This window comes from Molossus molossus, unplaced genomic scaffold (assembly GCF_014108415.1).
Source record: "Molossus molossus isolate mMolMol1 unplaced genomic scaffold, mMolMol1.p scaffold_m16_p_10, whole genome shotgun sequence".
Classification (NCBI taxonomy): domain Eukaryota; kingdom Metazoa; phylum Chordata; class Mammalia; order Chiroptera; family Molossidae; genus Molossus; species Molossus molossus.
In genome coordinates, this window is record NW_023425345.1 from 89,766,656 (window position 1) to 89,791,515 (window position 24,860).

Genomic DNA, 24,860 nt, shown 5'->3' on the forward strand with positions numbered 1-24,860 from the left:
CACAACCTGGGCATGTGCCCTGACCGGGAATCGAACCGGCAACCTCTTGGTGCATGGGTTGACACTCAACCACAGAGCCACACTGGCCAGGTAAAACCAACTATTTTGAATAGCAACTATCATTTTGAAGACGATCCTTTTAGAAAAACAGTTGAGTACCTCAGATCTTGACCGGAAAATGTGGTAACTCTTCAATGGATTGCCTAAAGTTAAAAAAAAAGAAACTTTCTGATCCATTTTATTCTTTATAGCCTTCTCTTTATTGGATTGACTTCAGGCCCAAATAATAACTAAATGAAATGTAAATTAGTATTAAAAAATAAATGGAAGAACAAATACCCCAACACACAAAAATATCTGGTCAGTGTACCACTTGAACATGATTATTTCTATGAGTGAAACTTTTGAGAAAGAAAAGTTGAAACTTTTCCTTTCATTGAAACTTTTGAGAAAGAAAAAATTTCAGTGTTTCACTGATGTTCTTGTACAAATACTGCCCCCCCAAAAGAGATGAAATAATAACACAATAGATAATTTTTTATTAACATTTTAATATTTATTGAAAATAGTAATCATATAAATAGATTTCATATTTTTCTATCACTTCAGTGAAATTCTTGATAATGCTAAGATTTTCACTGGCTAAGTATATAATTTTATTCAGTCAAAAATAATAATTACTTTCTAGGGTAAAAAGGTACATATTCTTCCCCCCTCCTTCCAATAGCTATATCTCTTATTTCTATTTCATGTCTTATAAATTGGCCAGTATATTCAGAAAAATGTTATATAATATTTGAGATAGCATACTTTTCTGGGTTTTTTTGGTGATAAGTTTATTTTAAATAAAATTTGAGTTATGTGCTTATTAGCCTTTATACATTTGGGCTAATTGGAAATAAAAGATTGCAGTCTAGGCGAAGCGTGATGCTGAGCTTGTGCCGTCCTGGGAACGCATTGAAGACAATCTGCCAGAGCGTTAACCTGCTAAAACATACTGGTGCCGCATTTTAATCTGCCACCCTTATTTACTGATTTTCTGTTTTAATTCATTTGCCACATATAACTGCCACCCCTTTCCCCTCCTCGTAGTAAATTTGGGATGTCTGTCATCTTTTGGGAAAAGCTGCTCATCGGTGGCTGTCCCCTGTCCTGCCGTTTACCAGACTTATCGAGCACACATTAGTGGCTGTATCTGTGCACGTAGGTGTTTTTGTGTCATTTATCTTGGCTAAACACCTCATTGCAAAAATCTGTCACTTTGTATAATGACACCCAAAGTTAGGCCCCTGAGTGTTCACTGCAAGACGGTCGTTTTCCAGAGCTTTCCCCCGTTTCTGACTAGGCTCTCATTTCAATCCCGACTGTGCCTTGAGATTCTGCAGTTGTTAAACTCAATGAGCAAGAGACCTTTCTGCCAGTAGCATTTCACAAGCCTCCTCCGTGTGGTGAACCCAAGGGCACGGGCAGTAAACACAATGCCCAGTTAATCCCCTATCCGAGTTCGTGCTATAACCCGAAACTCTTCACGTAGTATCTTTTAAAAGCCCAGTTATTCTGAAAAGAGAAAAACACGAGAATGGTAGTGGCATGACCCACACTTCCACCTCTTTCCTTCGAAAATGTATAAACAAATTTGAATTTGAATTATCAGCCATTTTACGATGAATTTCCACGAGCCAGGATGTAAATCTGAGATACCGTCAGGACAAACTGACTCACATGTTTTTTGGGATTGGCCTTACTGTTTGAATCTCTTATAACCACTTAAAGGATATGTGCACGAAAGTTGATAACTTCGCCCTTGGCCTTCAGTAATAATACATCCTCGCGGAGCATGGTCCGAGCACTGGTCACGCCCAGCCTCGTCCTGCTGAGCTGCGGAGCCTCCTGCAGACATGCCGCACGGAGGAGGCGGCAGGACCGGGGGGTGTTGTAGAAGGCTCTGCTTTGACTCCTGAAGGGTGTCAAGGGCACACCCTGCAGATGTCAGGAGCACCCGGGAGAGTCCCAGCTGACTTCCAGTCTGGAGCAGCTTGGCTCTGATGGCTGACCGATCCTGAGACCCCTGGGCTCGTGGCGTGGACTTCAGTCCTGGGCTTTCTGCTCCTTGTGCGGCAGAATTCCCCTCTCTGCCCGGGGTTGGGCTCTACCCTCCCAGGGCTCGACTGTGACTTCTTCTCTTTTTTTTTAAAGCTTTTCCTTATGGACATTTCCAAACACACAAGAGAAGAGTGTATGACTCTCTGTACTGATCCTTCAGCTTCAGAACCTATCAACATTTGCCAATCTGGTTTCGTCCATCTATCTCCGCATTTTTGGAGGGAAAGGGAGAATGGCAGCCAGAGTTTTTCAAAGCGTATCCCAGACCCCATATCCTTTCATCCATAAATACTTCAGTGGCGTCGCTAACAGATGAGGACGGTGCCATTATCATACTCAGCAAAATGAACAGCAATTCCTTAATACACCTTAATACCGAGTCCATGTTCCACTTTCTACTGGGATTTTTAGGGACAGTGGTTATATCTCCTTCTTCCCCACTTCTAAGGGAAATGTGCATAAAAACATGCACCAACGAAAGACGAACCCTGCCCCAGATAATATCCCAGCAGGCCAAGTGGCCCGAGGAACCAGCAGCTGCCTGCAGCCTCCTGCCAGGTCACGAACTGTGGTTGGGTGAGCCAGTGTGCTAAGTGTCATGTACGAGTTCTGTCTCTACCTCTTTCTAGGATACCGGTAAGCCACGTGCTAAACGACACCCATATGAAATTCTCTCTGCCATCAAGCCGCAAAGAAATGAAGGATGTGTGTATCCAGTTCGACGGCGGGAACTGTTCTTCCGTGGGGTCCTTGTCGTACATTGCCCTGCCACACTGTTCCCTCATCTACCCTGCCACCACCTGGATCAGGTACTTTCTGGACTCAGAGTTTTCTTTCGCTGTGGTTAAAAAACTCACATGCATAAAGATTAGGCATTTCACTCAGATTAACATAGAAATGATAGTCACATCAAAGTTCCTCTCACAGAACCCTTCCTAGGATGGATTCCCGGGAAACGAGCCCACACCTGGCAGACAGGTTGCTTCCCATTGTTACAGTGACACCATGAGCATCCTGTTTTACTCGTTTTTTTAAGGTATGCTTTTATTGATTTTTTGAGAGAGAGGGGAAGGGAGAGGGAGGTAGAAACATCGATGTGAGAGAGAAGCATCAATTGGCTGCCTCCTGCACGCCCCCTACTGAGGATCGAGCCTGCAGCCCGGGCCTGTGCCCTGACTGGGAACCGAACCGGGACCTCCCCATCCTGGGATGACGCTCAATCCACTGAGCCAGGGGACTCACTGCTAAAATGTCTGCTCGAACTCCGGTTTCTCTTCGGGTCGTATAAATCTCTCCCTTTTTAAAATATTTGTTCAATTGCAGTAACTGTTCTTGGCCTGACTTTCTGGTGCAAACACATAACCCTCTTCACTATGTCTCGCTTCTGCCCATGACACAAAGCTGCTGCTTTCTTACATCCTTCATTTAAAAACCTTTAGACAGTGGTTCTCAACCTTCCTAATGCCGCGACCCTTTAATACAGTTCCTCATGTTGTGGTGACCCCCAACCACAAAATTATTCTCGTTGCTACTTCATAACTGCAATTTTGCTCCTGTTATGAATCGCCATTGGAAATAAGTGTTTTCCGATGGTCTTAGGCGGCCCCTGGGAAAGGGTCGTTCGACCCCCAAAGGGGTCGCGACCCACAGGTTGAGAACCGCTGCTTTAGAGGAAGCTGTTTCGAATAATCTGAGGACACATTGGGAGCTATCTACATCCAAAGCAGTATCTAATTTCAAAGATGCTCCCTAACAGAGATAGGCATTCTGAAATAAACTCTTCCAGATGACTCAAAAAAAAAAAAAAATTTTTTTTCTCTCTAGTCAAATTTAAATTCACATTTAGATTTTAGAATATAACCCTGAAATACTGTCTTCACCTCGCACAGCATGAAACCTTTTTTCAAAGTACCGTCTAGATGAAAGTACAGCTGAAGCTTTGTTTAAAGAGAAAACAAGCGCTTGTGATGGTCTTATTGAAGATTAAGTGAGAGGTGGACATACTAGGCTGCCAGGGCTGCCATAGCAATAGGACCACCACCGGGGTGGCTTTGATCACAGGTGTTTATGTCATCAAAGTTCTGGAGGCCGGAAGTCCCAGATCAAGGTGCTGTCAGGGCTGGTTTCCTGGGAGGCCTCTGCTTGGCTCCGAGATGGCATCCCCCCCCACCCTGTGTCCTCCCGTGGTCGTCCCCCTGTGCCTGTCTGTGTCCTGATCTCCTCTGTGTATAAGGACACCAGTCATACTGCATTTGGGCCTACCCCAACGACCTCATTTAACCTTGATTGCCTCTTTAAAGACCCGATCTCCAAATGCAGTCACATTCTGAGGTACTGGGGTTAGGACTTCAAGAAGTCTGCCCATGTCAGGGGCATGAGGACAATGGGAATTTCCAAGCCAAGGCTCTCGCATGGCAGGCCCTGCTCCGGGTCCAATGCCTTCCTTCCTGTAAATTATTGCGCTGCTCCCCAGATGCCTAGTGTGTCATGTCTGTTGACTCGGCTAATGCTCACAAGCCGTGAGTGGCCCCTTTTGCAGGTCAGGAGACTGAGGCAGGGAGCGTCCAGATGACTTGCCCAGGCTCCCAGGGCACTGTGCTCGCAGACAGCAGTGTCCTGCTGTGCCATAAAGTACGCGGCGTCCTGCTGTCCGGTCACCTATGACATTCTGAGCCTGTGTCTCTCGGCGGCTCCTCGGCAAGAACATGGCTCTGCAGTCTGGCATGGGCCACGCTTGGCTTGGTTTTCTAGTAATGGCAGTAGGCTGGCATGAGGCCAAGTCGGCCCTGTCTCCTTGTGGCTGGAAGGTTCAGGGCTCAGTGTCTTTCTTCTGCCCTACACAAATTGGCTGGCTCCTGCCCACGTCCTGGTCTCGTCGTCCTGGGACCGGCTGACATACCGGGTTCCTGTCCCCTGGAATGAGTGTCTAGTGACCTACACGAGTGGGGCTCTGAGGGCAGCCAGAGCTGTGAACAGCTGTTTATTTCACATCTAATGACCACTTTGCCGATATGCGATTATGTGCTGGGAATATGTGAGATCATCTGGCTTGGTTTCGGGGCGCGAGAATGTAGCTGTTATTTATATGCTTTAACCAAATAGGAATATACTTTTACTGTCATTTATAATTTTACCTTGTCCAGAGTGTTTTCTGTCTCCCTAAATAAACATAATTGGTAGGTTGGGAGTCTGATTTTGAAAATTGTTAGATTGAAAAATCTTCAGAGAGATTAAGCAGCAATGAAACAAAATTCCGTTCCGTGAAACCTCTCCAAGGGACAGCTGATGATCTGATTATATGTGGCAACATGACCCAAACCACTCAGAAGTCCATGAAAGAAGGTGGGCGTTTTCCTACAAATCATAAAAGGATCCGACATGCATTTCTATATGTATGTATCTTAAAACTAGGACTTTGCAGACAGTCTCCTGAAAAGACTTCTAAAATTGCCCTGCATTTGAAATTCAGGTTGTTGATTTGCTCTCCAACACGACTGAGTTCTCGTGTTAAGTGTGAATCCGTTGATAGCTTTGCTCAGAAATGCCGAAGGCCCGCGTGTTTACTATGAAACCCTCATTGTCGCTTTTTTTTCTTGCAGCGGCGGTCAGAATATAACCATCATGGGCAGAAATTTTGATGTAATCGACAACTTAATCATTTCGCATGAGTTAAAAGGCAACATAAATGTAAGTCTTTGGCCGCGTTGTCATCATTGCTGTTTTTCAGGGTGATTGTGTTTTGATAACCCTGAACAATGTTGGGGGACGTAGTCTGTTTCTGTGCCTTGTGACCTTCTGTCCACTTACCTGTGGCATGGCACGTGCCACCTGTGCCGTAGAGGAAATAGTAAGGCCTCGTGCTTGTTGCGTATTTCGCGTGTGGCACAGAGGCTCAGGAATGAGCCTGGTGTAACCCTTCCTCCGTGGAGGATTTGTGGCAAGTCACTTTAATGAGGCGGTGTTTATGAATATGCGTGAAAAGGCTGTGAGGGTGGCAAAGGCAGGATGTAAAGAAAAATCGCATTTCTGTGAAGAGGAGGTGGCATTTGCGTTGCAGAGCAGTGTGGTTCAGAGGGCCGCCGCCTGCTGAGGTCCCAGAGATCTTATCATAGGCTTCTAGTTGACCCACCTTGGTCCCTTCCTTCTCACCTCGCCTCCTCTTGCCTTTGCCTTTCATCTCCCCACGCAGCTGTCCCGCGTGTACCCCTCCCCCAGGTCTAACACCCACAGGCGTCCCACCCCGGCCTCTCACAAGAAATGATGGGTTTCAGTTATAGGTGGGGTCTCTGAGGGCACTTCTACACTCCCCCCAAAAGCTCCCTCTGTGCTCTGTGCCCCTCCTCTCCCGTACTGAGGTGTGAAGGGTGCGGCCTCCCTGGGGCCCAGACTGACCGCTTCCTGCAAGCTGGCAGGTCCTGAGCAGCCACAGACCTGGCCCCGGGCTGGACCAGTGTGAGTTCAGGCCTCGATGCGGGAGGCCTTCCTCCGTCACCCTTACAGCCTTGTCCTACGCACCGTCCTGCTGACGCCCTGCGGAGCCCGGTCCCAGCCTCCCTTCGTGTCCGATTCCAGACCACATCCCCATGATGTGAACGTGTCCTGTTGAGCTGTTTGCATAGAATGACCCTCTGGCCAGAGGCATTGCCCGGTTTGTGAGTGGACTTGCTCTCCCTCCGCAGTGTTGTGCCTAGATCAAGTAGAACTTACTGTGGGCAAAACATGTTTTTTTAATCTTCACCTGAGGATATTTTTCCATTGATTTTTTTTTTTTTTTTTTTTAAGATAGAGTGGGAGGTAGGGAGGGAGAGAAAGAGAAACATCAATGTGAGAGAGGCACATTGATTGGTTGTCTCCTGCATAACCCCGACCAGGGTGGGGATGGAACCTGCAACCGAGGTACGTGGCCTTGACTGGGAATCGAACCTGCGACCCTTTGGTCCAAGGGCTGATGATGCCCTCACTGCTGAGCCAAACCAGCCAGAGCTGGGCAAAACATGTTCATGGGTGCAGGGGAAAAATAAGTAAGATGGTCACGTTGCCTTCACGAAGGGACATGGCAAGTCCACACTGGCATTGAAAACCAGGGGCGCGGGACATCCTCATGCTAGGGCCTCCGATTCCCAGCCCGCCCAGAGCTTCATTTTAAGGCGTGAAAGCAAATGAGATGGCCAGTGAAGGTGGCCAGCGGTTGCTTGGAAACTAATAAAAAGAGCATTTCCGAGCGTGGCAGCTGGTAACTAGTATGGATATGGAGAGTTGAGGATAATGAGGTTGGGGTGACCCCGTCGCTGATAATCTTTCTGGAAGACATCTTTAATAAGAAGCCAGCCTGCCGGGGTTACGGCCGCCGAGGAGGTGGGGCAGCAGGGCTTAGTGGTTTTCATCGTAGTGTCAGGATGTGAGCGCGAGGCTCGGGCTGTAGTTTGGAAAGGTGTTAAGGGGGAAGGCGGTTTTGTGTGTCCATGTCTCATCCCTTTGCATTAGGTTTTCTCACCTTTTGCCTCTTCCTACCTCCTCTTTATATGCCGATAGGAGAGAGTAAACACAAAGAGGAAAACTCTCCACCTGACAGATTCCTTCCCACAAGTTTTATTGCTCTTCTGTACAACGTTTGTCAACCTCATTTCCCAGCAGCTTTCTCTGCCTGTCTCTCTGCAGGCCTGAAAACGCCAATATTTATGTGTGTTGGTTTTTATAAATAAACCTGTAAAGTGGGCCACACGTTCTGCATTGTTTCCAGCCTCCATGCTCTCCTTTCCACAGGGGCACATTGCCCCCCCATTTTCTGGGAGGCCTGCGAAGCCTTTTCCTCCTTGTGGCTAGAGGTTTCTGCTGAAGGCTGCAGGAGGTTCCCCGGCGTGACAGCCAGCTGTGGCCTTGCTGAGAGTTCCTCTCCTCCACGGGGGGTTTCCCAGGACTCGAGGGAAGGACACAGGCCCTTGGGTGCCAAGTCTTCCCCTTTCTCAGACCTACTTCTCTCTGTGTACCAGCCCCCGCCCCTCCCCATAGCATAACCTGGCTGCTTTCATGGTCATGAACAACGCCAGGCACGATTCTAAGCATTTTTGTGTGCATGATCTCCTTGAATGCAGCCACCCCTGAACTTAGCGCGCCCTCGTCTCATTTAATGTGATGTAGGGCTCATTCGGCCCCGCGAGGTAGGCGATATTGCTGTCCCATTTTACAGATGGGAAAACAGAAGCACGAAGAAGTTCAGTTGCCTGGGTCACTCCGTTCTTCCATCCCAGAGCTGGGACTCATTCCCGGAGTTGTTAAACCTTCTTCCCTTCTTCCTCAGGTTTCTGAGGACTGTGTGGCGACTCACTGCAGTTTCTCAGCCCCCAGTCTGAAGAGCGCAAAAGTGCGCACAAACGTGACCGTGAAGCTGCGAGTCCAGGAGACCTACTTGGACTGTGGAAGCTTGCAGTATCTCGAGGACCCCAGGTTCACAGGGTATCGGGTTGACCCCGAGGTGGACACGGAATTGGAAGTGAAAATCTTAGTACGTTTCTCTTATTTCGTGTGGGCTGTTCCTGCCCCGACGGGAAAGGTGTGCTTGTGTTTGTGAGTTTCCACGGGTGCCCCGGTGTCTTCATCTTCGCTTTGCTCTTCACAGAAAGAGAATGATAACTTCAACATTTCCAAGAAAGACATCGAGATTACTCTCTTCCACGGGGAAAATAAGCAATTAAACTGCAACTTTGAAAATATCACTAGAAATCAAGATCTCACCACCATCCTCTGCAAAATTAAAGGCCTCAGAGCTGCAAACAGCATCGCGTCCTCCTCCAGGAAGGTCCACGTAAGTCACCAACCGTCCTGCGTGTTCCCTTCCTTGGGGGTGATTCCTTGGGAAACCGGAAGCCAGGATGGAGTCTTTCTGGGATCTCTGGGTCTTCCCTTTAACTGGAGCGGCAGCGCGGGTGTGGTATCGCTAGCCCGAGCATGCTTCCTCCAAAACAGCTGCCAGAATCCGTCCGTGTGCCCACTTGAATGTCAGCGGTGAACACGTCATTGTGTACACCGCCAACGTGCCTCGATAGCTTTTGTTCTGGCCATATGTTGAGACTGTAGCATTAGCAGATGGAAGCTCTAGACCCTTGACGAGCGAGCTGTCATTCTTCTCCCAGATGCAGAGATGACATGTCTTAGCGGGATCTCAAAGCAGGGGCCCCTTCGGCACACTCAGAGGAGCATTCACGTCTGATGGAGACCAGATAATCTGTGGGGTGGGCTGCTTCCTCCACCATGAAGTCATACTCCCTGTGATTAATCTTTTCCCAGACATGTTGGAGGGTCCATCACTGGTATATTTATGTCCCCCAATAAAGATATGAGGCCACGGAGAAGGGAAACAGATTAGAAGTCTCCCTTTATAGTGTGCATGCCGTAGGAGGCTCTGCACGGTCTATAACGGAAAGAAAAAATGCGGTACGAACTCTAGCCGTAAATAATTGGATAAAGGACAAGAAAAAAGAACATCAGACTGGAAGGCAAAACAAAAATGTGTTTATGTCCCAGCTGCACCAGGAAATAGCTGGGTGGCCTTAGATGAGTCACTTCGCTTTGCCAAGCTCCCTTTGTCATCCGTTGTAGGGTAAGGATGGTAACAATAATTATCGAATCAGTAACAACTGCTGGGCTTCCTCGTGCTCCCCGACGCCCCGTTCGCTGAGAGGAGCACGTGCTAGCTCTCTCCATCGCTCGTGCAAGAGTCCCTGAGCGCCCACACCGCCGGGGGCCGGAGAGGAGAAAGCAGACAAAAACACTCTCCTTTACGGAGATTACCTAGAGATACATGGCAAAGAAAATAAATTAGAATTGTGTTAGATGGCCTGGCCGGGTGGCTCAGTCGGTTACATTGTCCTGTACACCGAAAAGGTCACGGGTTTGATTCTCGCTGGGTCAGGGCACGTAGCTGGGTTGTGGGTTTGGGAGGCTGCCAATTGATGTTTCTCACGCACACCTGTCTCTCTCTCTCTCAAGTCAATGTAAACATTTTTTAAGTGTGTTAGATGGTGGTAATTGTTATGGAGAACAATGAAGCAGGGAGAGGAGCAGGACCATGGGGCAGGGCCGTCCGTTGTATGATGGGGGGTCTCCCTGGAAAGACGACATGGGAGCGGGGAGCCCAAGGAAAGGAGTGAGCGTGGGCTGTCCGGGTGGGGTGAGCGAGGTGAAGGGAGGCAGAGCTGGAAGGTCCTGCGTGGGAGGCCTGCCTGCTGCGTTTGCGCAGCGAGGAGGCCAGTGGGCTGCCGTGGAGGAGGCAGGGGGACTGTTCCAAGGGCGCTGGGGGCAACCAGGAGAGCTGACAGGTCGTCAGGACCTCGTGGGCCGTCGTAAGCACGTGGCTCTGAGCTCTGGGAAGCCAAGAAGAGTTCTGAGCAGGAGCGCCCAGGGCTGGCTGACTTCAGCGACACGCAGCCCATTTAGACTTCCCGCGAGGCTGGGTGACCTGCAGCTCCTAGCGCGGGCCAGGAGGGCTGCTGGGGAGGCTGGCATCCAGGACCCCAGCTCTCTTCTGGGCGCAGAACCTGTGGGCTGGCCCCTCTGCCCTGAGGCTGCGTGCGGTCAGCCGGGGCTGCCGGGACGGAAATGCGCCTTCACGCTTGTGTGTGCGTCGGTGCAAAACGAAGGCTTGATGTGGAGCTTTTCCGTCTACAAGTTCTATGGCATGTTTATGACCAAACACTAAAATTGGTGAAGTCCTGCAAGGACCATCCAGGCAGAGTTGCCAAGCTGGATTTTGCTTCATTGAAAATAGGCCGAGAAAACGCAAGGTGTAGAAGAGTGTCAGTTGCTTCCTTGGTCGAGGGATAGGGGTGTCTCACCCTCAAGTTAACATCCCTTTAAACCCCCGGGGCAAAACGGACGAAGACTTAAAATCTCTAGGTCTAGTCGAGCACGCCTCAAGTGACACATCTGGAAACTGAGGCACAGGGAGTGTTCTTCATTGGCTCAAGGTCACAGAGCTACTCTGTCCCAGAGGTGGGACTTGAACGCAGATATCCTACCTCGCTTGCTCTCTCTGTGTCTTGGGGAAAACCATTTGGGGGAGAAAATTGTATAAATAGGTATGGTACCCAACCCGACTGGTCTAACGATGCTCTCTGCTCCGTTAGGTCCGACTGGGGAACTTGGAGCTCTACGTGGAGCAGGAGTCGGTGGCGTCCCCTCTGTACTTTCTGATCGGGCTCCCCATCTTGCTCGTGATTGTCATTTTTGGTAAGTGCCTTGTTTCATCTTGTCAGGAAAAGTATTCCCTGGGGCCTCTCTGCAGGCAGGCCGACTCCGGCTCTCGGAGGCTGTTTGCTTCCATTAAGTATTAATGGGTGAAAACCCAAATCGAAGCTTTGGGACAGGAATAATAGCGGCATGCGGGGGGCTCTCTCGACACTTTTAGGGTGCTTTAGCAATAAAAGGCTGGATCACAAAGACGGAATGTAGTGTTTGGGAAATACAGGGCGGGGGCAAAAGTAGGTTTCCAGTTGTGAGGACGTGAAACACCAAGTTTATTCCTGTGTTATTATTTAATAATTATTGTATTATTGTCCATGCGGACAACTGTCAAGCTACTTTTGCCCGCCTCTGTATAATCCGTGTGGCTTTGCCGATCATTTGAATTGTGATGACAAATGTCCCACTTACATTATTCTTTCAGAATTGTTCTGGGATTTCGGACTTCCCACGACCTGGTCCTCTCGTTCTGCCATCCCCCTCCCACCCCCCACCCCGTCCCCCCAGCACCCCCAGCCCTGCTTTTCCTGGCATAACTGTGTTTTAGAAATGTGATCTCTACCATCTCCTAGAATGTTCCAAGGCTCATCCAAGCACGGTGAGCCCATCTCACTGGCAGGATCTGGCTAACTGATGTGTTTTGTTTGGCCCACACAACATTCTTAATCACTTTGATGTAGTTCACAATATTTTAAAATGAGGTGATTCCCGTTTTTAAAAATCTCTTGAAATTTTGAAAGATCTGGATCGTAAGTTCCCAATTTTCCCAGAGCATCAGTTTGCTGGAGCCGAGTGGCAGCTACCCCCTGAGACACAGCAGCGTACATTCTGTGGGTTTTGCCGCAGTCTCCACGACTCTCCCTTGCTCTACTCAGGTCACTTCACGCACCTGTGTGCCTGGTTGCTGGAGCCATTGAGTTTGTGAGCTCTCGTTCTGAGCTGCTTTCATTTTAAGTCTGTTTCCTCTTGTCTTAGAAAAAAGGACTCTTCTCCCCAGCTAATACAGCACTAAATCTTTCCTGACTTAACACAGGCATTGCCTTTCTAAGGCGTTCTGTTAATGGTTGCTAATGCCTCCTTCCAGATACTCCCTCACACATCCACTCATCTGTCTCTGCGTCCATTTACTGTGTGTTTATTGAGTATCTGTTATGTTGCTATTAACTGGGCCCATCTCTGGAGCTAGAGGAGATGAGCGCAGGCCTGGTCCTTTGTCTTGGGTGGTCCTCCATCCAGTGAGGCAGAGATTTATGTGGATGATTAACTGGCCTAATGGAATAAACTCATTTTGCAGAGGCCCTGTTTAGCCCTGTTGATGCTCATTCAAGGTATTTTTTTATGCTCTCCCCAAGTTGTCTACCCCTGTTTTGTATCTGGAATCCAGAATTGGGCTTCATATTTTAATAAAGTCCTGTCTGGTGCCAGCTGCAAGTAAGAAGATTACTTGTAAATTCTAAATGCTTGGGCTCCATTTTGAGAATCGGCTACTGTTAAGCAACCATAGATGTGACGGTCTCATTCCAAATTCTTGTCCACTTTGTGGCGCACTAGGAAACCTTTCCGCTCCCTCTCCTTTTTCCCTAGAGATGGATTATGTTCTTTAAGGTTAAGTGGGCTTAATCTGACATGTCACTTTTGACTTCATTGGCCTCTGCAAAGCCCCTTAAAATTCTCATCCCCTTCCCATGATGTCAGGGCAGCCTGTGTCTCAGCAGCTAAAATGAGTCTACTCTTTGGTCCATCAATCACATCATGAATGAAAACGCCCAACACCCCTGGCCTAGCCTGCCGCCTACAGAGTGTCCCCACGGTGGCGTCCCCTGGAGATCACAGCCACGAGAACTCACTGCTTGGTGACCGTGGCCGCCAGCTCCCTTTACAGGCGGGGAGCCGGTGTTGCCCAAAGTGCGGCCCGAGGCAAGAGAGTCCCAGGTAATGCTCCTGGGAAAAGGGGTTCCGTGACCACGTAACTTTGGGAATTACTGCAGGCCCCAGCCTTTCTTGGAGCTGCACAGAGCATGTCATGGTTAAGTCTGTGGACTCAACCAAGTGGTCCAGGGAAAGGCCATTGAATGTTGTTTCCTCCAGCAGCCTTCCCATCTGCTGGCAGGGCCCGTCTATCATGAAATTTCTATTAAAAAAGAAAGAAAGAAATTATCATGATTTTCTAGAATAAAATAACGATAATTGTTTTATTTTTAAAAAAAGGTTTGATGCTTTCTTTGAGCTACTTCTTTTTGTTGTTAATCCTCACCCGAGGATATTTTTCCATTGATTTTTGGTAGAGGGGAAGGGAGGGAGGGAGAGAGAGAGACATTGACGTGAGAGAGACACATCACTTGGTTGCCTCCTGCACGGCCAGAGATCAAGCCTGCAACCAAGGTACGTGCCCTTGACTGGGAATTGAACCCTCAACCCTTCAGTCTGAGGGCAGATGCCTAACCACTGAGCCAAACTGGCCAGGGCTTGAGTTACTTCTTTTTATTATTTATTATTATTATTTTTTTTTATTCTCACCAGAGGACTTTTTTTTTTTTTTCATTTATCTTCAGATAGAGGTGGAGGAAGAGAGAGAAAAATCGATGTGAGAGAGACACATCAAGTGGCTGCCACCCACACAACCCAAACCAGGGCCAGAGATAAACTGCAACTGAGGTGTGTGCCCTGAGCGGGAACCAAACCCAGAACTCTCTTGTCTGCGGGCCGACGCTCTAACCACTGAACAAAATCAGTCAGGGCTTGAGTTACTTCTTTTAATCCTCTCAATAGCACAGTGAGGTAGGCCCTTGGACAGATAAGGCAGCCAGGCACAGAGATGCTAAGGAACTTCCCTGAGGCCACACAGCTAGTCAATGGCAGAGCAGGGAATGAGCCCAGCACTGAACCCGCTCAGTTTACTGCCTCTACAGCGCAGGCAGAGGGAAGCAAGGTGAGGCAGGGAAAGAAGCAATACCCAGTTGGGGCGTTTCTCTGTGGACTGCTCATCATGCCTTCCCTTCCGATCTTTGCAAGTTTGGCTTCTGTCGCTAACTGTGGGTCTGTGGTTTCTTTCTGCATTTGCAGCGCGACTTTATTTCTCCAGGGATGTTTAGAAACATTAAGGAAAAAAAAACTGTGGAGCAATACAAATGGCCTGTAGCTGTGGGAGACTTGGCTTGTTTCATTGCTTGTCAGCTGGCTGGGGTCTTTGGTTACAAGCAAAGGTTATTTTATTTAGTTTTCCCTTCTAAGATGAGTAGGGGTTTTGGTTTTGCTACTGCATTTTAGCATCTTCCTCTTTAGAGTGACCGGTCACCGGGGAGTTTCCCTTCTATACATTCCACCTCTTAAATGCTACTCTCTCTGAAAGCACGGTAAAGGCTGGTGTTTTCTCTGTGTGTTTTTAAGTTAGCATGTCAGTCTGATGCTGGCTCTCTGTCTCCTCAGTGGCCGTGGGGGTGACCAGACACAAGTCCAAGGAGCTGAGTCGTAAACAGAGCCAACAGCTGGAGCTCCTGGAGAGCGAGCTCCGGAAGGAGATTCGGGATGGTAGGCTTCTCGACTTTATTTGTAGAAAAACAAACCCTTGGCATTGTCTCTCCCCCCCCCCCCCCTTTTTAACCCTTGCGTGGAGACAGCCACGGTAATGAGAAGGGGTTTTGTAATCGAAGACAACCGAACAGCGGGGTCTGGCCCTGACTTTGTGTCTTTTTTCAGCTCTTCTCCGGGGCCAACCAAGTAATTATCTATTGTTTCTTCTCTAATGAAAACCAAGGTCATCCTTCGCGTGAGACAAAGCAGCAGCAGATTTTAGCCATTGTTTGCGGAGTTAAAATATTGCTCTTGGGATTCTGTTTTTGCAGGCTTTGCCGAGCTGCAGATGGATAAATTGGATGTGGTGGATAGTTTTGGAACCGTTCCTTTCCTCGACTACAAACATTTTGCTCTGAGAACTTTCTTCCCCGAGGTAAAAGGGCGTTGATCCTGTTCCTAAGGTTGACTCTTGAATAATAATGAAGGGGCTTGTTGCTGTTGTTAAAAAGGGTGTTTGCTAGTGAAGCAACGTGCGTGGTACCGCTTAATGGCTTAAGTGTGAGCAGAGCAGGGAGGAGGATAATTATTAATTGGACTGTTAAGGGTGTACAGCAGAGAGGGTCACTGGCAATTACTCTTTGTCCAGTAACAAAAACCTCGGAGGGACAGAAGTTCAGAGTGATGATCTTTGCTCTATTTTACTACCAGTTCGGAACTGAACTTGTAGCTGGGAAGTGAGCTAGTTTATTTAAAAATCAATAAATTGTGGGCTGGCCAATTTGTTGTGTTTATCTACATGCCTTCCATTGCAGCGCCTAGATTAGTCTCTATTACTTCTCAATAGGGAGTGAAAGTCCTGCCTGCCAAGAGGCAGGAAAGGAGACACGGATAGGATCGCGGGAGCTGGTAACAGCCACTTTTTAGCAGTGGCGTTTTTATGGTTCACTTCAGCAGTTATTATTTGGCCGATCAGTTAGCATCATCTTCATTTAATAGAAACGGCTGCATGAAACAATGGGTTTGTATAGGACTCCGAGGGTTTTCGGTCTCACTCCCGTTCTGACACCTTCATTTTCTCATCCACCCGCTCAGCCTTCTTCATTTACTCTCCCTCGTCTTTGGTGAGGTGCACTCATTCTCACCCCCACATCCCAGCACCCCAGCTCCACCAGACCCCCTTTCTTGTCCAGGACTGGGGACCCCACAGAGGCCCGGCCTCTGCAACACACCACCACCCATCATCATGATTAAACCCAACCTCCTAACCAAAGCTAGAAATCTTTCCAGGCCAAACGAGAGCTGTGTGCCCTTATCAGAAGCTGCTCGGCTACATTTGGCAGAAGCCTCGAGTTCAGAGGCTCAGACGCGCACAGTGAGCAAGTCCTAGTTGCTCTATCATTCTAGGGGCGGACGCCATGGTATGTGATGCTGTGTCTGGAGAGTGGGATGCTGCTGTTAAACACCCACCATATTTTTTGTCCAAGCCTCAGTGTAGTAAATCAAGGAGGCTACAGAGACGACTTCGATGTTTTGCACTTGTAGGGTATTTTTTGTCAACGTCCCCTCTGCGAGCACAAGGCGCCGACACTCGCCGGCTCATCCGTTTCTGTGGGCGCCGCCGGGAGGGAGCGCGTCCCCGGGTCAGGGTGACTGCAGGGCCTCGGCAAAGGTGGCTCACGGCGCCTGTGGCCCAGCTCTCTGTGATCCCCACTAGGAATTTAATACCAATACGGTAACAGAGATTCCTCCCATCAACCTGAGGCCTGTGTAGGCTTTTACAGTTGAAGACGACTCTTGAGCGCCGAAGAGAGTCATCTGTGGCCTGAAAAAGACATTTTCCTGTCCTCTAAATTCCGTAATCCAGAGCAAGGTGGAGGGACGGAGGCGACGGAGCACTGTTGTGAGTGTCAGAAAAACGTCCCAGGAGCGGTTCGGTGTCATCTTAGGACGGCACTGTCACCCGGCGTGCCGCACGGGTTTTTCAGGCCTGCGTACCTGACCCTGCAGTCGGGGGCACTGACCTCTTTCCCTTCAATTGTCAAATAAAAAATAAGAAAATGGCCCTGGCCGGTTTGGCTCAGCGGTTAGAGCATCGGCCTGCGGTCCGGAGAGACCCGGGTTCGGTTCCCGCTAAGGGCACGTACCACCGTTGCAGTTTGTCCCCGGCCCTGGTTGGTCGTGCGGGTGGTAGCCACTCGATGTGTCTCTTTCGCGTCAATGTTTCTCTCTCTCTCTCTCTCTTCCTCTCTCTCCCTCCCACTCTATCTGTACAAAAAATGGAAAAATGTCCTCGGGTGAGGATAAAAAAAAAAAAAGAAGAAGAAAATGTCAACAGCCGACACAGCAGGAGCCGTCCAGTGTGAATGAAGCAAAATTATACCTATTTTTTTCGTCAGATCGAGAAAAAATGTAATACAGTTTTTGGTGTGCCACAGAATTTTAGTAATGAGTTTATGTGTGCCGTGGGATGAAGAAGGTTGGAAATCGCTCTCCTAGGAGAAGAAAAAGTTGCAGGAAGCTAAACTGATTCAACTCTGGGTTATGTATAGTCTTGCAAGGCAACTGAAAAAGCCATAAAAACTGAAGTCAGGAGGAGTCATCAAAGGAGAAGACCCAGGAAAAACAAGTGTACAGTTATCAGAACCCTGTGGAGAAGACCTAAGTGGAAACTGAATGCAGAATCATGGAGAACAGATACAGTGAACGGGAACATATGCTGTTAGGACAATGCCCATTGAAATGCGTGCCAGGCTGCAGATAAATCCTCCTGTTCAGCAGGCCCTTTACTGAGAGCTCAGGAGCCCCACCTCTAGCCTGGAGGTTGGGTGGTAGCGGGAGATTTGGGGTGGCCAACACCTACCAGATGACAATAGGCAAAACCCAAATGAGGTTGTAGGTTCGCAGAGGCCCAGGCATGACCAGTTCCTGGTTCTTCACCTTGCCGGGTGGGTTTGGCTTTTAAAGCTTTGCTTTTCATTGTATTAACTTCTTTGTTGTGCTGAAAATAAGTGTAAGCAGAGCATGTGACCTCCTAGAAGAGGGAAATTTGAATGAAAGGAAGGAGGAGCCTTAGAGAAGGCATGGTGGTATTTCCCTGTTGAAGATCAAGCATCCACCTGTTTAAACTGCCCATCTACTTCAAGTTGGTTCAGCAGAAAAATAGTGGGAAGTTCCAAATGCAAATCCGGGGTCTGATTTTTCTGCCTACTACTAAGTGTGACCAAAATAGTTGAGGTCTTCTTGCTTGGACTAACAAATAAGGCAAAAATTCTCTGCAGAAGAAGTTTAATAAGATAAACAGCCTAAAGTTCCAATTATTACCAAAAAAGAAAGGAAGAAAGAAACCTGAATGTTCTTGAGTTTATTGTTCATTCTGTTGACTCCTTTAAAGTGTGACTCAGCGTGCTTTCAGAACGTAATCATTTAATTCCAGTAAGGTTTATGATACATTAAAAAAAGAACATTTGAATGTAAACATTTATATCCAGGAGCTACATAGCATCGCACATAAAAATATTTTTGGGAAGCAGCAGGACAATAGTGCTGTGGTCTAGTTTGCTGTAAGTTAGTGATAACAACAAAAATCATAGCCGACACTGAGAACGTCCTATGCATGCATTTATTTTCTCTTCACACCAAGCCCACGAGGTGGGACTCATTATTGCCCCCATTTTGCAGATGAGGAAAGTCAGGCACAGAGCACTTCTATAACCTGTCAACAGTGATGGGGTGAAACCAGGACTGGAAGCCAATTAGTTTGGCTCCAGATTCTAGCTTTTAACCACCCCACTCTATTCCCTCCTGAATAGCATCATGTATCGAGACAGTAGATACTACTAAGCTAGGACTTGTAGAAACTTACCAGCACAGTTGTGTATTTATGCTTAGAAGTTAGGGGGCTGGAGGAGTGGTCTGCACACTGGCATTCTCTTCTTTGACCACCTCTTCTTTAGCTTTAAAGCAGTTCTTTCAAAGTGGGAGATGCCTTTATCTACCCAAAACGGGACTGATGCACTGATAATTATTCTTCTTAGAGGCGTTCAGAATTCATTGGTGTTTCTTGAGAGCTGAATACTGATTTATTATGTATTTGAGAATATGCAGTGAGCATAAGCCCAGGGGCTCTTCAGATTAACAAATAGTGTCTCTGCTTTATTTAAATGGACTTGGGTATTATAACAGAAAACACTATTCATTTCCTTTGGATGTTATGAATAATAAGTGTCTCCTTCCTCTCAGTCAGGTGGCTTCACACACATCTTCACTGAAGATATGCATGTAAGTCTATACGTTTTCATTTTTAGCCCATGACTGCCTGACTTTCGTAGTGTTATCGTCATCATCATCTCCATTATTACTTTGAATTTTTACTGTGGGTTTTTTTGGGATCATGAATTCAATATGAAATAATTCACTGTCTTGGAAAACCCATCGTGGATCTAATTTCTAACTTCATTATATTATACTCTGCTACATTATACACTTTTCCCCCCTCAGAACAGAGACGCCGGTGACAAGAATGAGAGTCTCACAGCTTTGGATGCCCTGATTTGTAATAAGAGTTTCCTTGTTACTGTCATCCACACCCTTGAAAAGCAGAAGAACTTCTCGGTGAAGGACAGGTATTAGTCGATGTGTTTATATTTTGAAAGTCATTAAGTAGAGGAAAGAAAACCTGAGCTCCCTTTCTTATTTCCAACCACAGGCTGAACGTGGTGTTTGTGAGCAGGCTGCTCGAGCGCTCGGTCACGCGGCTGTGGCGTCTCCGCTGCGGGTCGCACCACCCCAACAAATTCTGTTCTAGAGACGCAAACATACAACTCTCCTCCCCTAAAAAACCCTGAAAAACCCCAACACCAAGAAAAAACATGAGTACTGAATCAAAAAAAGCAGAAGTGATATTTTCTATTTTTAAAAACACCCTGAAAATTTGGGAATGACACTGACTTCTTGTTACCGCTCTAGTTTCAAGTTCAAGTGCTGAAAACACATACATGTCCTGAAGTGAACAAGGGTGTGTGGTTTTTATGGATGGAGAATGAAGGTGGTCGAAACTCAGACATTAAAAATAAAAAGAGCGCCCATGTACAGCACCCCAGTGCCCCCCCACACACACACATTTCCCTGAAAACTACCATCTGTGTGGGGCCAAACCACAGCTGACGGCTAACCTCCTTAACCGAGGCTCTGTTTTTCCTTTTGTGTGTGCTTTTTGTCACCTGTATATCTTTTTCTGTTTTTTTTTTCTTTATGGATTTTAGAGAGAGAGGAAGGGAGAGGGAGAGAGAGATTGAAACATTGATGAGAGAGAACATTGATTAGCCGCCTCCTGCATGCCCCCCACTGGGGATCAGGCCCACAACCCAGGCAAGTGCCCTGACCAGGAATGGAACCAGCGACCTCTTGGTGCCTGGGTCAACTCTCAACCACTGAGCCACACCAGCCGGACTTGTTTTCTGTTTTCCTTTTCGCTCTTATTGCTATATAATTGACACACAGAGCTGTAAAAGTGTGTGCAGAGCATGATGATCTAACGTAAATATCTGGCAAAATGATTACCACAGTACGCTCAGTTAATCTCACGTGGCTACAAAGACATGCTTTTGCCCCTTGTGATGAGAACTTTTAGGATTACTCTCTTAACAGTTTCAACATACCCGACAGCAGTGTAACCTGTGATCACCAAGCAGCACGTTACATTCCAGGACTTATTTCTCTTATACTTAACTGAAAGTTTGGGCCTTTTCATCCCCTTCATTCGGTCTCACCCCCTTCCCTGAACCTGCCTCTGGTAACCACAAGTAATCTGATCTCTTGTGCTCTACATGAGATCACACGTGTTTATGTTTCTCCGTCTGGTTTATTCACTTAGCACAATGTCCTCTTGTGGTCCCAGATGGCAAGCTTTCATCCTTATTTATGGCTCAGTGGTATTCCATGTTATGTGTATAAAGTATCTGTGCCACATCTTCTTAGTCCGTTCATCTGTTGAAGGGACACTGAGGTGGTTTCCATGTCTTGGCTCTTGTGACCAAGGCTGTCTTTGTACACAGGTGTCTGTTTGCCTCCTTCTTAACCATCGCACTGCAAACCAAGCTGGTCTATCTGACTAGCATCCTGGAGGTGCTGACCAGGGACTTGATGGAACAGTCCAGCAACATGCAGCCTAAGCTCATGCTGAGACGCACGGAGTCCGTGGTCGAGAAACTCCTCACAAACTGGATGTCCGTCTGCCTGTCTGGTTTTCTGCGGGTGAGTGTCGCATGCTGTCTTGGGCAGGGTCAGAGGTACAACAGTGGGCAGTTACTGTTAGCAGATGCTGAAGTCTTTGCCGGGAGAAGTCCTGAGCACTCCGTGGTGTCAGCAGTCACTCGTTTTTAGTCCTGGTCCTTACCAGGAACGCACGGGGGTGGCGGGGGGTGGGGTGGAATAAACATTGTTTTTGCTGTAACTGGCCTCTGCAAATATAATTCACCTAGAATTTCCTTGGATAAGAGTCTTCTTTTCTCTTTTCAAAAACTGTGTTGTGGTAAGAACAGTGAACATGAGACCTACCCTCTTAACAGGTTTTTACGTGTTAACAGATTTTTTTGTTTAATGTTATCTATAGGCATGATATGGTACAGTAGAGATCTAGAGCTTGCCTGGCATAACTGACATTTCATATCCACGGACATTTGAGCCCACGTCACTTCATTCATGTACTGAGAGGAGGGAATATTTCAGGTACTGAAAAGAACGCACTGTGCGCAGGGAAGCGTCCGGGAAAGACCCGTCGCCCACCAGCGCGCTGTAAGCTGATCACCCGGCTTCTCAGCCGCCCTTCCCGTCAAAGCCCGTCCCCAGAGCCACCCGCCCCGGTCCACTTTGTCGGAGTTACCGTAAGATCCTGGCTGTGACCTAATTGGATCTTAAAATGTTTCTGAATGCAAACTTTCTGCAGATCCCAGTGGCTCAGAGAGCGGGCTCTGGAGCACACTGTTTGGTCCGAAAGTAAGACTCCACCTCTTACCAGAGGCCCCAGGCTGTCTGAGTCTTGATTTTATAACCTGGAGCACGGGAAAAAGGACACTCGGTCCATTCTGGGGCATTGATGAGAACATGTACGCGACTGCTTAGCACTGAGCACGCACTCCATACATGTTGGCCATAATTATGATAAAATATTAATAGGAGAAGAAGAATGAACCTAATCTTCCTTCAGCCCTCCGAGGCCCCTGGTGCAGAAGGTTCTTATCCTTGTTTAATTTGACCAGCTACCCAGAGTCCAGCAAAACTGCATAATTGTGTATTTGTAGCTAGTTTCGAAATCTAATTAAACTCTGAATAAGATCTACTGCTATGCCACAGGTTTTAACAGTGCTACTCAAGTTCAGATCCAAAGCAGCGCTTTAAATAGACTGTGCTTAGTTTAATATTTAATGCAATCTTACAAGTAGATGCACAACTTTTTTTTTTTTTTTTTTTTATCAGCCCCTTCCTCTCCCAAGGCAATACCTAGTTATTAAGATTAATGAAATCTGCCTTCTTTTCTATTTACTTGGTATAACTCATCAGACGCTTTTGGGAGGTGTTGAGTGGTTATTTCTGAGGCGAATGTATTTTGCTTCCCACCAACCTAGTTTCAGTCACCAGGGCTTAGTCTTAACAGGCAGATGGCTGACCCACCACAGTGGGCTGAACCAGGAGCTCTGGGGGCGGGGGCACCATCACGCGTGTTTTCTCAGCTCCTCCAGGTAACCCTCCTGCCCTACCTTTGAGACCCCCGGAGGGAGGAGGAGTATGAGCACTGGGGAGTCTCAGTTACTCTAAATTCATCTCAGCCCCAGTTGGCTGTGTGTCCCTGGGTGTGGCACTTTCCACTTGGCATCTACCCACCAAATAAGGGGCCTGGCCGTTGGTTTTAAACTCCTTTCCGGCTCTTTCTTCTGGGATCTAGTGATTCTGACTTTGAGCCCTCGAGGGTGGCTGGCGCCTTGCTCTTTGCTGCCCGTGGGCATTACACGGGTAAGGCACCCTGAAAATCGGGCTCCAAGCCCAAAGGGCCCCCTCGAGCAGACGGTTCTGGGTCAGGACTCCGTGTGCTGACTAAAGAGTATCTGGAGCACTTGGGGTGAGGGGCGGTGCGCCCTGGGAGGAAGTGGCGTTGAGCCAGTGGGTGATGCTTTCGTTTTCAGTGGACTAATTCCCTCTGCAGTGGTGGCCCGACTTCCCCCGCCGGGCGCCCGAGGGGGTGTGGGGCTCTGACAGCCCCGGTCCCCCGGCCCCGCCCCACCAGCCGTTGACCGCGTACCCCTAGCTCTGAAACCTCCAGGCAGCTGCCCCTGTGAACCTCCCAAGCTCTGGCTGTAAAGTAACAATGACATTAATGACTGCCATTTATTCAGTGTGCCAGATGCCACCGAAGAGCTTTGCCCACCTTTTCTCATTGACTCCCGTGAGGTGAGCGCCTTTATGGCCATTTTGCACACGGGGGACTTGGGGCACACCGAACAGGTGTGACGTTCCCAGACCCCACAGCTGGCACGTGACAGCGCCAGGGATTCAGAGCTCTTAGCTGCCCGCTTACTGCCTCCCAGCGAGGCAGGCGCTTCTACAGGCCTAGGAGAGGATTTAAGGATGGAACAAGGTCACTGGCTCGAAAGCCTCCGGCTCAGCCAGGGCCAGAGTCAGGTCTCACGGAAATAGGCGAAGGGGCCAAGCCTAGTTGCCATCACAGGAGGGGAAGGGTGCGGGTGGTTCATCGAGTAGGGCTCTGCCACAGGCCAGCGCCCGGGCCCCTGGTGTGCTCTGGTCTGAAAAGATGCCTAAGCCCTCAGCAGGTATGACTAACCTGGACTTTGTTCACTGGTGACCAAGACCCCTCACGGCCCCATGGTTTCCTAAGGCTGCCACAACTCAGAGTCCCTGGGAAGATGGTAACACTACAGGTCCCCAGGCGGGGCTCGAGAGTCTGTAGGTCTGAGGTAGGGCCTGGGCACCTGGATTTTTTGTAAGAGTCCCTAGGGATTCTGCTGGTGAGTATCCGGGTAGAAGCACATGTGTGAGCAGCTGTGTAAGACGAGATATTACTTATCTCAGTCTGGCTGTGCTGGGAAGTTCCTTTGAGTTCCTAGCTGTCCCTCTACGCGGCCCAGGACAGGCCCCGACTCCAGCCTCTGTGGGCACCTGCAGCCCTCACGAGGGTCTCACCCCGTGTCCTCTGCGGGCACCACCCCGTGTCCTCTGCGGGCACCTGCAGCCCTCACGAGGGTCTCACCCCGTGTCCTCTGCGGGCACCTGCAGCCCTCACGAGGGTCTCACCCCGTGTCCTCTGCGGGCACCTCCAGCCCTCACGAGGGTCTCACCCGTGTCCTCTGCGGGCACCTGCAGCCCTCAGGAGGGTCTCACCCCGTGTCCTCTGCGGGCACCTCCAGCCCTCAGGAGGGTCTCACCCCGTGTCCTCTGCGGGCACCTGCAGCCCTCACGAGGGTCTCACCCCGTGTCCTCTGCGGGCACCTGCAGCCCTCACGAGGGTCTCACCCCGTGTCCTCTGCGGGCACCTGCAGCCCTCACGAGGGTCTCACCCCGTGTCCTCTGCGGGCACCTGCAGCCCTCACGAGGGTCTCACCCCGTGTCCTCTGCGGGCACCTGCAGCCCTCACGAGGGTCTCACCCGTGTCCTCTGCGGGCACCTCCAGCCCTCAGGAGGGTCTCACCCCGTGTCCTCTGCGGGCACCTCCAGCCCTCAGGAGGGTCTCACCCGTGTCCTCTGCGGGCACCTCCAGCCCTCAGGAGGGTCTCACCCCGTGTCCTCTGCGGGCACCTCCAGCCCTCAGGAGGGTCTCACCCCGTGTCCTCTGCGGGCACCTCCAGCCCTCAGGAGGGTCTCACCCGTGTCCTCTGCGGGCACCTCCAGCCCTCAGGAGGGTCTCACCCGTGTCCTCTGCGGGCACCTCCAGCCCTCAGGAGGGTCTCACCCGTGTCCTCTGCGGGCACCTCCAGCCCTCAGGAGGGTCTCACCCGTGT

At 49.0% G+C, this 24,860-nt stretch overlaps 1 protein-coding gene across 2 annotated transcripts in view; it reads left to right on the top strand.

Annotated features, from left to right (window-relative positions):
- PLXNC1 (plexin C1) overlaps positions 1-24,860 on the top strand; it is a 164,494-nt gene that overhangs the window by 94,227 nt on the left and 45,407 nt on the right. For both annotated transcript variants that reach the window (XM_036250803.1, XM_036250804.1), the window contains exons 11-20: positions 2,733-2,912; positions 5,703-5,790; positions 8,402-8,605; positions 8,720-8,905; positions 11,226-11,328; positions 14,767-14,868; positions 15,183-15,286; positions 19,093-19,131; positions 19,351-19,475; positions 20,907-21,105. In XM_036250803.1, the coding sequence (XP_036106696.1) occupies positions 2,733-2,912; positions 5,703-5,790; positions 8,402-8,605; positions 8,720-8,905; positions 11,226-11,328; positions 14,767-14,868; positions 15,183-15,286; positions 19,093-19,131; positions 19,351-19,475; positions 20,907-21,105 (1,330 nt within the window). The remainder of the gene's footprint in view (positions 1-2,732; positions 2,913-5,702; positions 5,791-8,401; positions 8,606-8,719; positions 8,906-11,225; positions 11,329-14,766; positions 14,869-15,182; positions 15,287-19,092; positions 19,132-19,350; positions 19,476-20,906; positions 21,106-24,860) is intronic.